We start from the raw sequence: 13,201 nt of genomic DNA, 5'->3' as shown, positions 1-13,201 counted from the left end.
TTTTTAGTGATGTCGCAAAAAGTAGTGAAACATTCTAATGCGGATTTTTAATATCATCTGATTTCTAATTGCATATGGAATTATCAAGAACTTTTTTTCTTTTTTTTTTTTTTGATATTTATACTTTTACAATTTTGATTACCCTGAATGAATATTAACTTTACTGTTTATATTATTATTATAGCATTAATATTACCTATAACTGTATATTATTGTATATTACGGTAAACTTTATATTTGATGAACTAAAACTAAAATTTTTTGATTCAAATGTACGTTGAAAATACAAAATCAATTAAATGAATTCTTTTTTGGTCTCTTTATTTCTCTTTTTTTTATCTATAATACATTTTTTTTTTGTGTAATTCCGGGTAACAAATATCTATAAATAATTTTTAGATTAATTTGATTAATTTTTTTAGATTAATTTTTTAGATTAATTTTTAGATTAATTTTTAGATTAATTTTTAGATTAGTTTTTAGATTAGTTTTAGATTTAAAATAACATGACCTTGCGAATCAATAATATGCGGCAATTGAGCAATTAAAATATCTCCTCATAAACAATAACTAGTTTATTTCCCGAAATTTCATGATTTCATAATTTATGATGATTCAGGAAATTCTAAGCTCGCCAAACTCGGCCAAACTCGGTCAAACCCGGTCAAACCCGGTCAAACTCGGTCAAACCCAAACTCGATCAAACTCGGTCAAACTCGATCAAAATTCGGTGATCAAACTCGTTAAAAAACTCGGTGGTTAAAGTAAAATCCAATCAAACTTCAGTTTCTACATATCATTATTTCCAATACTCCACCATATAAATTCCTTTCCAGCGGCCATCCAAATACCTTCGCCTCTTTCATCCAATTCAGGATTTAATCCTACCGAATCCCATGTACAAAATCTTAACGCAGATACTTTATCTTTAAATGGTCCAATTGGATATCTTATAGCTCTTCCGGTATTTATGGAAAAAAATCTAACTTTATTATCCTGGCCAGCTATTTTTAATAAATAAATAAATAAGATTTAATTAAGATGACAAAAATAATTCAACGCGCTTAGAAAAAGATGTACCTATTGCTACAATGTCTTCTTTTAAATTAACATCGAATCCATATTGAATATTGGTTGAATTAACATTTCCTTTAAATTCTAAAACCGGTTCGTAAACATAAGTTTTATCAAAATTCCTTCTTTCATTTCGAACATCCCATAAAGAAAGCTACGTTAAAATATATTTATATATAAAGTATTGTATATGTCATATAAATAATAAAATTTTAAATTTTCAAATATCAATTTCAATAAATAAAATAAATACGTACGGATCCATCCATTCCATCTGATAAAATATACCATGCACCAATCTGTCTTATATGACAAATTGGAGATTGTTGACTTATCGGTGGACCAATTCCATAATGTGAATTGGAACAATCAGAACGAATATCATATATACGTAACTTCCCGTCTCTACAACCTGCAAAAACTATGTCGGGCTTTATAGGAAATTGAAAAATTAGTTTGGTATCTTTTAAATTATAAATAATTACGTAAATCTGGCCAAAATTATCTTATTATCTTATTATCAATTATAAAAAGCTTGTCCGCTTGCCTGATATCGATCAAAATCCAACGCGAAAACATCACTGTTTGTCTTAAAGTTATTAACACAAGGATACTCTTCCCATCCTTGAATAACAGATAATTTTCGTGATGACCCTAGTATATTTTTTGGAAAAAAAAAAATTTTAACATTCTTAATTCTTTTATAATCAAAATGATTAATTATATATTCACCTAATGCTATCGAAGAATCTATTTCGGAAAACGAACTAGTCCAAATTGTTGAACCACTCCGATATGTATATCTTACATCTAGTGCTTATGAGGATATTTATAAAGAGTAATTGAGTAATTAGTGATTAGAGGTATTTAATTATCCTGATAGGGGTGGAAAAAGTTCGGGTTGAGCGATTTGAGTCGGTTCGTTCCATTCGGTTTGGTACATCGTTCCAAATCGATTTTGATAAATTTTGATACATAATACTCGGTTTTCGATTTGACTCTGCTCAACTCGGTTTTCAATATTATCGGTTCGGAACCGAGCGAGTCTTCCCCATCCCTGATTATCCATCATGTAAATATTGAGTGAGGAAAGGACCTACCCGTGTCACGATAAGGTCCCGAAGGTAATTTTAATATATACATATTACCCGAGGCAACCGTATCACCCAGTGTAGTAGCCCTACATAATTTTTTCAAGGGGGAAAATTATTACGTAAGTAATTTTAAAAAATTCTAATTTCTTTAATTTCTTTCCTTTTTATTTTCTTTCTTTTTTTATTTCATCATAATTAACCAAATGAAATTGCATAATATTACATTAATAGATCAGTACGATCCAAGCGCACCGATGATATCTATAAAACAATTATTGGATTAATTTCTTCATTAATGATTTTTTCAAGTCCTTACAGAATATTATCTTTGATCATGCGATGAGTCATTTAAGACTATTCATCATTACTTAACATTATTCTTAAAAATATATAAAAGTTAATTTACAATACCTCCGAGGTTAATTTAGCCATTTGATCATTATAAATCTCCATACACGAACTGGAAGTACATTTAATCTTCATTTGGCTATTTAAAATATAATTATTATAATCAGATTAAACTTTTGCAATATAAATAAATTCGAGGATAACTGCAAAAAAAAAAACAAAATAAATCATTGTCCAAAGACAATCATGAAGTGCACACATGTTTACGAACCTTATGTTGCCAAATGAATCACCATATAATATCTTGTTAAAATATGGATGAATCTTTAAATTAATTAATAATAAATCATTAAAAGATCTTATAAATATAAAACAGGACGTAGCGTCGGCGTTTATGTTTCCCTTTCCCAATCAATTATCGGTTTATCATCTCTCACTAAATCTCGCCTCTAATATCGCTTTTTTCATACAACAAGTAATTATTCGTATACCTGAAAATCTTTTATAGGTGTACGTTCTATCGCGGTTGGTATAATTGAACCAACTTGGCGTAATGATTTTATTAAAATTTGTCGGTTTTCACTAAAAAAAGATCAACATCTTATTATGAATAAGAAGGATTCACAAGATTTTATCTTTAATCGATCCTTACCTTTTGAATGTATAAATAGGCTTGTTAAAATTTATTTCTCGATCTAAAAGAAGCGATATTCCATTGGGAATTTGGTTAGGTATTACAAGTTCTCTTGCTTTCTTTAAATAAAAAAGACGCAATATAAATAATTGTTTCTTAATAATTAATTGTAATTAAATAAATTAAATATGATTTTACCTCCTCGACTCTTTTCGTAATCGAATCGGCACTAAAAGGATTACTTGACCCGACTGCCTTATTTGGCATTATCTTAAAATATCTATTTTTTTCATGATCATAATAATATCCGGGAATTTCTTTTGGAGTTTCATCAGATATAGCTACTGATAAAGAACTAGAAGAATCGATTGAACTAGATTGAGACTGAGGACGCGTTATATTATTAGTTCTTCGATTGTTTAATCTACTTTGTTGATAATGGCTTGATCGGTGATGAAACTTTTTACGAGTCATTATTTTCTAAAAATACATTTTTTGTGTTTAATTATATAATATAAATTATTCGCATTAATATTTAAACTGAAGTAAACCATTTATTTATATATAGTAAAATATTTATTATTACATAAATTGTATTGGATAATGTATATAAATGAATACGATTTTGTTTTTATAGGTTGAACTTTGTTGAAATGGTTAAAAAGGCTTAGTATGAAAAAATTTTCCCATAATATAAATAACCATAAACAAGAATACTTTTCTAAAAAAAAGATAATGGCTTTTCTTTGTTGATTATCACAAAATTGTTATTAAAACAAAATAAGATAACCTGATGTATGTTGGATGTATGTTGAAAAAAAGGAGTTTGAGAAGATCGTTTAGGAAAAAAAATCGAACTATTTCAATTTCTAAAACCTTGATTAAAATTACGCAAGCTGGTCGATTATTCCTAAAATAGTAATTATAAAAAGCCTCGGCGTTTTCTAAATTTCCGGGCTAACCAAAAAGTTCAAATACCCGGTTACAACATTCCCGAAATCTTGAATTTTAATCAAAGATACCCGTGAATTTGATGCATCATCAGCATCAACAAGCCATTTACAGTCTGCTTAATGGAGGCTCATCCCACAGATTGACAATGAGTATAAATAAAACGAATAGAATCGAGAAAAGTGTAAAACATAAAATAAAATTTTCTTTTCTTTTTATTTCTGGTATTTAAGTGAAAAGATATTTTTATTTATTTTATTTGTTAATAATAATTTAAAAAATGAGCGATAGAAACGGTCATGATGATGATGTATGAATTTTATTTGTTTATCGAGTTAATTTTGTGCTGCGGTTATAATAATGCTTATGTATTTATAAATGTAGATAGAAATTGAACAACCCTTAGAACGCAAACATACAGTGTTCAAGAAACGTCATTTATTGCATCCAAAATCATGGAGAGAATTCACTTGGAACATATTAAAGAAAGGGAAAATGACCAACTTTTTGCTTATTTTCTTGATTCCGGCGATAGTTCTACCGCGAATGCATCTCGAAGAACGTTTCCATGATGTGTTTTATCTCAATTTTATCTTCAATTTTTTGGCCATAATTCCTTTGTCTAATATAATGACAATTGGTGTGGAAGATTTATCCGCATTCTTAGGACCGGTAAATTTTAAAAATAAGAAATTTAAAAATTGATTTAATTGATTTAATATAACGAAAATGTTAAAATAGAAATATCAAGCGGTCCTTCATGCATTATCAGGAAACTTTGTTGAACTTGTTATTGAATCATATGCGTTAATGGATGGTCGATATGCGATTGTACGATCAGCTGTATTAGGATCAATTCTCTGTAATATTACTCTGGTATATTAGAAAAAGATAAAATAATGCTAGTTACTTGTCGTTTTTTACTCGTTCTTTTCAATAATTATTCATTATTTGTTAGGTCCTAGGTATAACTTTCGTTGTGGGCTCTTGGCCTACGGCTCGTCGTAGAGATGGTAAACCCGCTCTTCATACTGAATTCGAAATTGGAACATTCGTCGACACATCATCTTCCATTTTAGCTTTAGCCTTTCTTGCATTAATGATTCCGGCAGCGTTTAAAATAGCTGCAGTACCTGTTGATACAACAGATCATCGTTTAGTTGACTGTAATTTACAAAACATTAGTCATGCTACAGCTATTATACTTATGTTGGTTTTTATAGGACTATTAGTTTTTCAATTGAAAACTCATGCTCATGAGGTAAGTGAAAAAAAAATGATTTTAAAAACATAAAAATATTTAATTTAAGATAGGACCTATTTTTTAGATAGTAGACGTTAAAGAATTTGATCACCATAAAATTTATAATTGGTTATTTGATATAATCTTGTAAGTGTAAATAATAATTTGTTTATTTTTTTTAAAAAAAAAATTGCAATTCGGATCTCACTTTTTTTTTTAAAAAAAAAAGGATTGCAGGATCGGTAGCCGGAATTACAATATGTGCAAGAACTTTGGTTTCAAGTATTGAAGAATTAGGAGATAAATTTGAACTTGGTACTGGATTCATTGGGATAGTCCTTCTACCTCTTTGTGGTACGTGTAAATACGCAAATTTTAAAATTTTCTTAAAAATATTTTAATCTTATATATTTAATTTTTTTTATTAGTTGTATCGAGTTTTATTGAACATTATCAAGCTATCGCGGAAGCAGCTAGAGATAAAGTAGATACAGCTATCAGCGTTATTCTTAATACGTCTGTGGTGAGTAAATTTTTTTTTTTCAAATCTTTTGAAAAACAGATTTCTAAATTATATATTCACGCTATTTATATTTTCAAAAGCAAATGGCATTATTAATCGCACCAATATTGGTATCGGTTGGATGGATTTATGGTAAACCATTAACATTGGATTTTAATATATTGGAAATATCTGTATTGGGTTGTGCTATATTGATTGTAAATTATCTGGTCGCTGTATGTATAATAATTTTTCATTCTATAAACATTTTTTTTTTAAAAAAAAAATTTATTAATTATTCATTTTATTAATAGGACAATAAAGTACATTGGTTAGAAGGTTATATGCTAATTGTAAGTATTATCAATACAAATTTTATAATCATTTGTTTTTTTTTTTCGTAAAATCTTAGTAATTAATATGTAAATAAATACCTTTTAGGTATCGTATGTATTGATAGCCATAGCATTCTTCTATCTTCCAAATCTTCATGATGAACATCCACCCATCCTTGATTGTAATCCTTGGAGTAGAAATTTAAACAAAACTAAAGTTGAAGGAATTGCAGAAACTGGTGGTGCGGAAGGGTAACTTGGAAAGTGTATATATGAGATACAGTAAATATGTATATACAGTAAATGGAACATAATGTAATTTTTTCACTATAAGTTAGATAGTTAATGTTGAAAAAATATTAATTATAATAAAAAAAAATATACTTTTTTTTCTGTTTTTAGATTAATAATAGTACGTTATGTACAGTATTTATTTACTATTAGCGTGATAAATGAATAATTGAATAGCGCAAAAAATAAAACAAGTGTAAAATATTTTATTCAAGTTATCAGTATTAGGTATCTCGTTACGTTTAAAGTTAATGATTACTTTTATTTAATTATTTAATTTTAAAAATTTATAATTCTATACAGGTTTAAAAAAATATCTATACAATAAATAATTTAAAAACACATAAATTTACTCCTCTTTGCACCTTGAAGTTCTTCAATATGATTTTCAAGATTGGTTAATTGAACTTCAGCTTTATGTCTGGCATCTCTTTCTTTTGTTAAAATACTATTAATTTCTTTTTTCTCTTCTTCTACTTCAATTCTATATTGTTCATATCGGTCAGCTTTAACTTTCAATGTTTCAATTTCATTTACAAGATCGTTCTTTTCCTTTTGTAATACTTCTAATTTTTGTCTTGATTCTTTTATTTCTGTCCCACTTTCCTTTAAACTTTCTATTAATTTAGATTTTTCTGCAACCATTTCCTCTAATTTGAAAACTTTTTCGTTTAATTCTTTAATTTCAATTTCATATTTAGTTATATCGGAATTTGATTTTCCTGCGCTCTCTAGTTCAATAATCTTTTCATGAAGTGATTTAATAAGATTATCTTGTGCTGTATTATCCTTCAGTGGAATCTTGAATTCGGATTCAGAAGTTTCTAATGTTTCATCAGTTTTTTGTTTATCACTTGATAATTTTTTGGCTTCTTCAAGAGCTTTTTCTAATTTCGATATCTGTACTTTGTATTCATTTGATAAAGCTTCGCCGTCTTCATATTTTGTAGTAATGTCCGTTAATTCCTTGGCCATAGAAGTAAGTTGTTCTTGTAAATTTTGTACTTGTCGTTCAAGATTAACTTTGACATTTAAATGTTCATTCTTTTCGATAAGTTGGGCGTTGGCCTTATCTAACATTTCTTTTAATTCAAGCGTCTTGTCTTCTTTTTCTTTTAGTTCAGACTCTAATTCATGAATCAAAGAATTTTGCGCTTCTTCGGCGGATTTCATCTCATTTAATTCCTTGGTTAAAATGTCAATATTTTCATTCATATTAGCAATGTCTGATGAATTAGTTTTATTAATTTCATCAATCTTCCTTTCCAATTCTTTAACGAGCTCAGTTTGTTTATCTGCAAGTTGTTGCGCTGATTCAAGATCTTCAGGTGATGGGCTTTGTTCTAATTTAGCTTCAATTTCCGCAATTTTGTCTCGAAGTGATTTTACATGTTCAGATTCAGAAGTTCTAGACAATTCAGCATCAGCTAATTTCTCATTAATCTTTTTAATTGTTGCTTCCAATTCTTTAATATGGGAGTCTTTGGTAGATATCAATTCCTCTTTCTCACTGAGATGAATGTTAGATTCTTTTAATGTAGAATCAAGGTTATTGATCATTCGAACATGTTCTTCATTTGAAGCTTTTGCTTCATCAAGTTGAGATTCTAAATCAGAAAGTTTTTCTCCCAATGATTTCATTTTATCCTGATAAGTTTGGGATGCAGTCTTCGTATCTTTGAGTTCATTCTCCAAGTTCGTTATTGTTAATTCAAAAGCTTCTACTTCTTCCTTTTGTTGATCCATCATTCTTGATTGATCGTTAACACGTTCAGAATATTGATCACGTTCTTTTTCGGTTGTTGTCAATTGATTTTCACGTTCTTCAATCATTCTTGATAGTTCATTAATACGTTCGGAATACTGATCACGTTCTTTTTCGGTTGTTGTCAATTGATTTTCACGTTCTTCAATCATTCTTGATAGTTCATTAATACGTTCGGAATATTGTTCACGTTCTTTTTCGGTTGTTGTCAATTGATTTTCTCTTGCTTCAATTATTCTTGATAGTTCATTGATACGTTCAGAATACTGATTAAGTTCATTTTCAGTTGTTGTCAATTGATTTTCTCTTTCTTCTATAATTCTTGACAATTCATTAATACGTTCGGAATATTGTTCACGTTCTTTTTCGGTTGTTGTCAATTGATTTCCAAGTTCTGTTAATAATTCATTTTGTGATTCCATTTCTGATTTAGTATCCGATAATTCCTTTCGTAGTTTAACAAGTGTTTCATTTATTTCATTTTCATTGGAGTTCGATATCTCAATATTAGATTGTAAAGAGGTTATTATAGATTCAGATTTACTTAATTCGGATTCAAGTTCAGCAATCATTTTTTTGTTTGCGACTTCTGATTCTTTCGAAATTGCTAATTCTGATTGTACATTTGTAAGCTCATTATCAATTTCTGAAATATTTTTTGTTAACTGAGCAATTGTTTCTTTGTTGGTAATTTCTGATTCTTTTGAAATTGCTAATTCTGATTTTACATTTATAAGTTCATTATCAATCTGTGCACCTTTCTCTGATAATTGAGCTTCTAATACAGCAATTCGTTCTCGTTGCGTTATTTCTGTATTGCGTAATTGCGCCAATTCTTGTTGAAGTTTCAACTCTTCAGCGTCTAGTACTTGTAATTGTTCAAGTGCTTGAGCTTCATTCTCTTTTACAACTTTCAATTCATTCTTAATATTATCCAAATCACTTTCTAATGACTTATTGATTTCCTTGACGCTACCTAATTGCGCTTGGAGCTCTTTCATTCTCCTCTGCACATCATCATCTTGTTTCCTAAGATCCATCAATTGTTTTGTAAGAATAGCTACCTCAGTTTCTTTATCTTTGAGGTGCTTTTGTAATAACCCTTTATTTTCCAATTCTTTTTCAATAATGTTATCTTTGTTTTTAATGTCCAAGTTGAGAGAAGAAAGTTTATTTTCAAGATTTTTAACGGTACTTTCCAATGCTATTACATTTTCGTCAACGTTTTGTTCAAGTTTATCAGCCGAAGATTCATCATTATTCGTAATACTATTGTCTTTTGATGATGTAGTTGATTTCTTCTCTTGATTATGCGATTCTTTAACTTCTCGAAGCTCATCTTCAAGTCGTTTAATGATATTTTCATAATCTTTGTTGTTAGCCACGTATTCACGTAATATCATTAATTCTTCATTTTTATCATCAGAAGTTTCTTCGGTCATTTGTTTACGAAGATCACGAATATTTGATTCTAACCTTTCAATTTCTTCTACATGTTTTTTATGTTCGGTTTCATGTACTTCGATATTCTGTAAAAGTTGTTTTTCTTTCTCCTTGAGTTTTTCAACTTCTTGAAGTAATTGAGAATTAGATGAGTTTGCTGGTTCTGAATTTGATATACCATCACGTTTTTTAAGTTCTTCTTGAAGATCATTAACCAATTGTAATGTTTCTTGATAATCTATTTCTAAATGGTTCAATTCACGTTTAACAGCATCTAAACTTTGTTGTTTGTCCTTATTAAAAGATTCGAATAATTTTAACTCAAATTGAAGTTTTTCAATAATTGCAGAATGATTTTCTGATTTGAGATCAGCTGATAAAGATTTTGCTTTTCGATGTACACCAAGCTTTGTTGAACCATTTATATTATTATTATTGTATTCATTATGTGGTGTGGCAGGTGTCATAGGAGTCATGGGTGTAATAGGCGTTGCCGTGAATTCTGAACTATTATCTAACCTTGATTGTAATTCTTGATATTTTAATTTTGCTTCATCAAGTTCTGTTTCAGTTTGTCGAAGTTTTGATTCAAGAGATTTGATGGTCAATTGATCTCTTTCCGACATATTATAAAAATTCATTGTACTTGAATTTTGTTTATTTTCCAATCTTCTTAATTTATCAACTTCATCACCAAGTTGAGTAAGTTTGCTATCAAGAAAACTAATTCGTTTATCTTTACTATCGATTTTATTCAAAAGTACATGTTTTTCTTGATCTACACCAGAACGTTTTAATTTTTCTTCTAATTCTTTATAAGCAGCCTCACGATCGCGTAATCGTTCTTCAAGTACTTTCACAGCTTCACTAACAAATTTTTCTGAATGATCTTCACGTGCAGTCACCACTTTTGTTTCAGTATCACGTTTTGATTCAAGTTCTTTAATATATTTCTGTAAGTTATTATTAAGACTCTTTGTTTGTTCTTGGTTTTTTTCCAACATAGCATTTCTTTCTTCAATTTCTTTCAATGCATTCTCGGCATGAGTTAATGCTGCAATTGTCATGGCTAAATTACTTTCAAGTGATGATATTGATTTTTCATATTCTTCAATTACAGGTCCTTTAAGATTATGTAATTCGTCGGGATTATTATCTTGATGCATAGCAAGCTCGGCAGAAGTTTTTGCATATTTTCGTGAAAGTTCAGCATATGATGCTCGAAGCTGCATCAATTCATCTTCCATAGCTTCCGTATCTTTACTATTATTTGCCAAATAATTTCCATGTGAGAAGGTTGTAAGTGGTGAAGATGGACGTGATGGACGTGATGTACGACGTGTTATTACAGAAGGTATACCGCCTGATGTTGGTGTAGTTCTTCCTGGAATACCTGAAGAAATTCCTGATTTTGTTGGGGTGTTCCTTCCAGGTATTCCCGATGTAGGCGTACTTCTTCCTGGAATACCAGATGGTCCAGGAATTCCTGATGTAGGCGTACTTCTTCCTGGAATTCCTGATGGTCCAGGAATTCCTGATGTAGGTGTACTCCTTCCATTTGGTATACCGGAAGTTGTGGGTGTACTCCTTCCCGTCGGTATCCCAGAAGCTGTGGGTGTGCTTCTTCCCGTCGGTATCCCAGGAGTTGGTGTTACTCTTCCCGTTGGTATTGAAGAATAATAACCTGCGGTTGGTGATTTGATTCTACTAATTCCTTCAACAGGTGTAGTTCTACCAGGGGATAACGTTCCATTATTAGAATTTGCATTAGATAATGCAACTTTTAAATTTGATATTTCACTACGAAGCTTTACTACAAGATTTTGTAAATGTATTATGTCATTCCAACCAGTTTCTTCTTGATTGATAGCAGCACTATTTTTAATATTACGAGCCCTATTTGCATATTTAAGAGTGTTGACAGTTTCGTTAAGATTAAATTCTGCGGGAGAAACACAAGCAATCATTAAAGTTTGTGCATTTCCTCCAAGAGAATCTTGTAATAAACGAGTAAGTTTAGAATCTCTATAAGGAATATGAGTTGTATGTTTTGCTTTATTTGGATCTCCTAAAGCTGAAATTACATTCCCTAACGCTAATAAACCTGAATTAATTGATATCCCCTCTTTTGCACGATCTCCACTTGCTGCAGTACGTTTTAGCTAAAAAAAAAAAAAAAAAAAAAAAAAAAATTTTAGAGATGTATTAAATGAAAGATGTAATAGGTTAAATTTAATTTGAACAATATAACTTACCCTTTCACTACCAGCCAAATCTACAAAATGAAATTTACTAGTTATGGTGATCCAATCACTTTCATCATCAAATCTTGAATCTAATCTTGAATTAGCTCTTGAACCCATTAATTTTGAAGATGGAGTTGTTGGTCTTGAACCAGGATTTGAATAATTATTATAACCATTATGATTTACTAATTTTTGTTGTGACATTGTAAGAGAGAAAATGGCATGTGATCTAGAAGATTTCGCATTCATATCAGTAGCACCAACTTGTCTATTTAATGAACCTCTTGCCAAATAACTACAAATATACAATGATTTTAGAAATTATAATTAAATGTAATCAAATAAATAATTTTATACATACGCTATAACATCATCAACACTATTAACTTGAAGTTCTTGTAAACCACTCCAATAAATATGACCTTTTGAATCTTCACGTATCATGACTTGAGGTCTAGATTCTCCCTCACCTTCACCAAGTAAATCAATTAAGTCTTCATTATAAATTTCTATAAATGAAACTTTTATTGAAAATTTTCGATTCATATATAATGAAGAAGTATTCATTGTATGAAATAAAGTTGCTATAGCACGAGGAATTATTCCTTTATTATGATATGGTATAGATGAATTATCGGCTGTACCCATTGTATGGGTCTTTCCTGAAGATGTTTGACCGTACGCTAATATTGTCACATTGTAACCTAATGGAGGAAAAAAAAAAAAATAAATAAATCTAAAACTTAAAATGCAAATAGGCTGCGCCACACAATATGAAACAATGAACCATTTTTATACCTTCTAAAAATTTATCCACTAAATTTTCAACAGATTTTTCATAAATTTCTTCTTGAGTGGTTTCAGGAGGAAATACATGATCAAAATGATAAAATTGTCTTTTCTCTCCTTCAACAACAATTTGATGTGGAGATGGAGTAGTAATTACTTGACGTTGAAATCTTGTAGGTAATTTTTCTAAATCTTCGTCGGTAATCGGTTTTATTCGGACAGCTAATGTATAATTTAAAGAAGGTTTTTTGTTAGGGTTATTATGTAATATTGACATGTGACCGTTTATTTGTTTGTTAAATTAATCTTAAATGAGACTCGAAAATGGAAATGAATAAGGATAAAATGAAAAGACTTTTAGAAATTTCAATTTTTTTTTTTTGCTTACCAACTTGCACCGAAGTTGCACCTTCAGATGTCATTATTTTAAAGAAATTATATAAATAAAATTTTTAATAATAAAATTATTGTCTATCGAATAGTTTT

At 29.4% G+C, this 13,201-nt stretch overlaps 3 protein-coding genes across 3 annotated transcripts; 1 reads left to right on the top strand and 2 right to left on the bottom strand.

The window, feature by feature from the left end:
* Nucleotides 1-789: 789 nt before the first annotated feature.
* OCT59_025684 (uncharacterized protein) lies at nucleotides 790-3,624 on the bottom strand (the record flags this gene model as incomplete). Its single annotated transcript, XM_025312391.2, has 12 exons — nucleotides 790-1,004; nucleotides 1,081-1,228; nucleotides 1,332-1,505; nucleotides 1,622-1,728; nucleotides 1,807-1,890; nucleotides 2,175-2,254; nucleotides 2,392-2,429; nucleotides 2,580-2,655; nucleotides 2,788-2,840; nucleotides 3,008-3,098; nucleotides 3,169-3,269; nucleotides 3,349-3,624. 12 exons carry the CDS (start codon nucleotides 3,622-3,624, stop codon nucleotides 790-792), a joined length of 1,443 nt encoding a protein of 480 aa, XP_025189600.1.
* Nucleotides 3,625-4,381: 757 nt separating this feature from the next.
* Nucleotides 4,382-6,586, top strand: OCT59_025683 (uncharacterized protein; the record flags this gene model as incomplete). The annotated part of the gene is made up of 10 exons (XM_066140259.1): nucleotides 4,382-4,411; nucleotides 4,486-4,773; nucleotides 4,843-4,977; nucleotides 5,060-5,362; nucleotides 5,430-5,491; nucleotides 5,574-5,698; nucleotides 5,773-5,867; nucleotides 5,948-6,082; nucleotides 6,161-6,199; nucleotides 6,288-6,586. 10 exons carry the CDS (start codon nucleotides 4,382-4,384, stop codon nucleotides 6,435-6,437), a joined length of 1,362 nt encoding a protein of 453 aa, XP_065992246.1. The 3' UTR covers nucleotides 6,438-6,586.
* A 116-nt stretch (nucleotides 6,587-6,702) lies between these two features.
* OCT59_025682 (uncharacterized protein) lies at nucleotides 6,703-13,137 on the bottom strand (the record flags this gene model as incomplete). The annotated part of the gene is made up of 5 exons (XM_025308939.2): nucleotides 6,703-11,842; nucleotides 11,936-12,221; nucleotides 12,288-12,630; nucleotides 12,725-12,937; nucleotides 13,104-13,137. The coding sequence occupies 5 exons, from the start codon at nucleotides 13,135-13,137 to the stop codon at nucleotides 6,806-6,808; spliced, it is 5,913 nt and encodes a 1,970-aa protein (XP_025189604.2). The 3' UTR covers nucleotides 6,703-6,805.
* Nucleotides 13,138-13,201: the final 64 nt, after the last annotated feature.

The sequence above is a fragment of the Rhizophagus irregularis genome, chromosome 5, assembly GCF_026210795.1.
Source record: "Rhizophagus irregularis chromosome 5, complete sequence".
NCBI lineage: Eukaryota > Fungi > Glomeromycota > Glomeromycetes > Glomerales > Glomeraceae > Rhizophagus > Rhizophagus irregularis.
The sequence above is the reverse complement of the archived record's forward strand: the minus strand, read 5'-3'. Positions and strand labels throughout refer to the sequence as shown.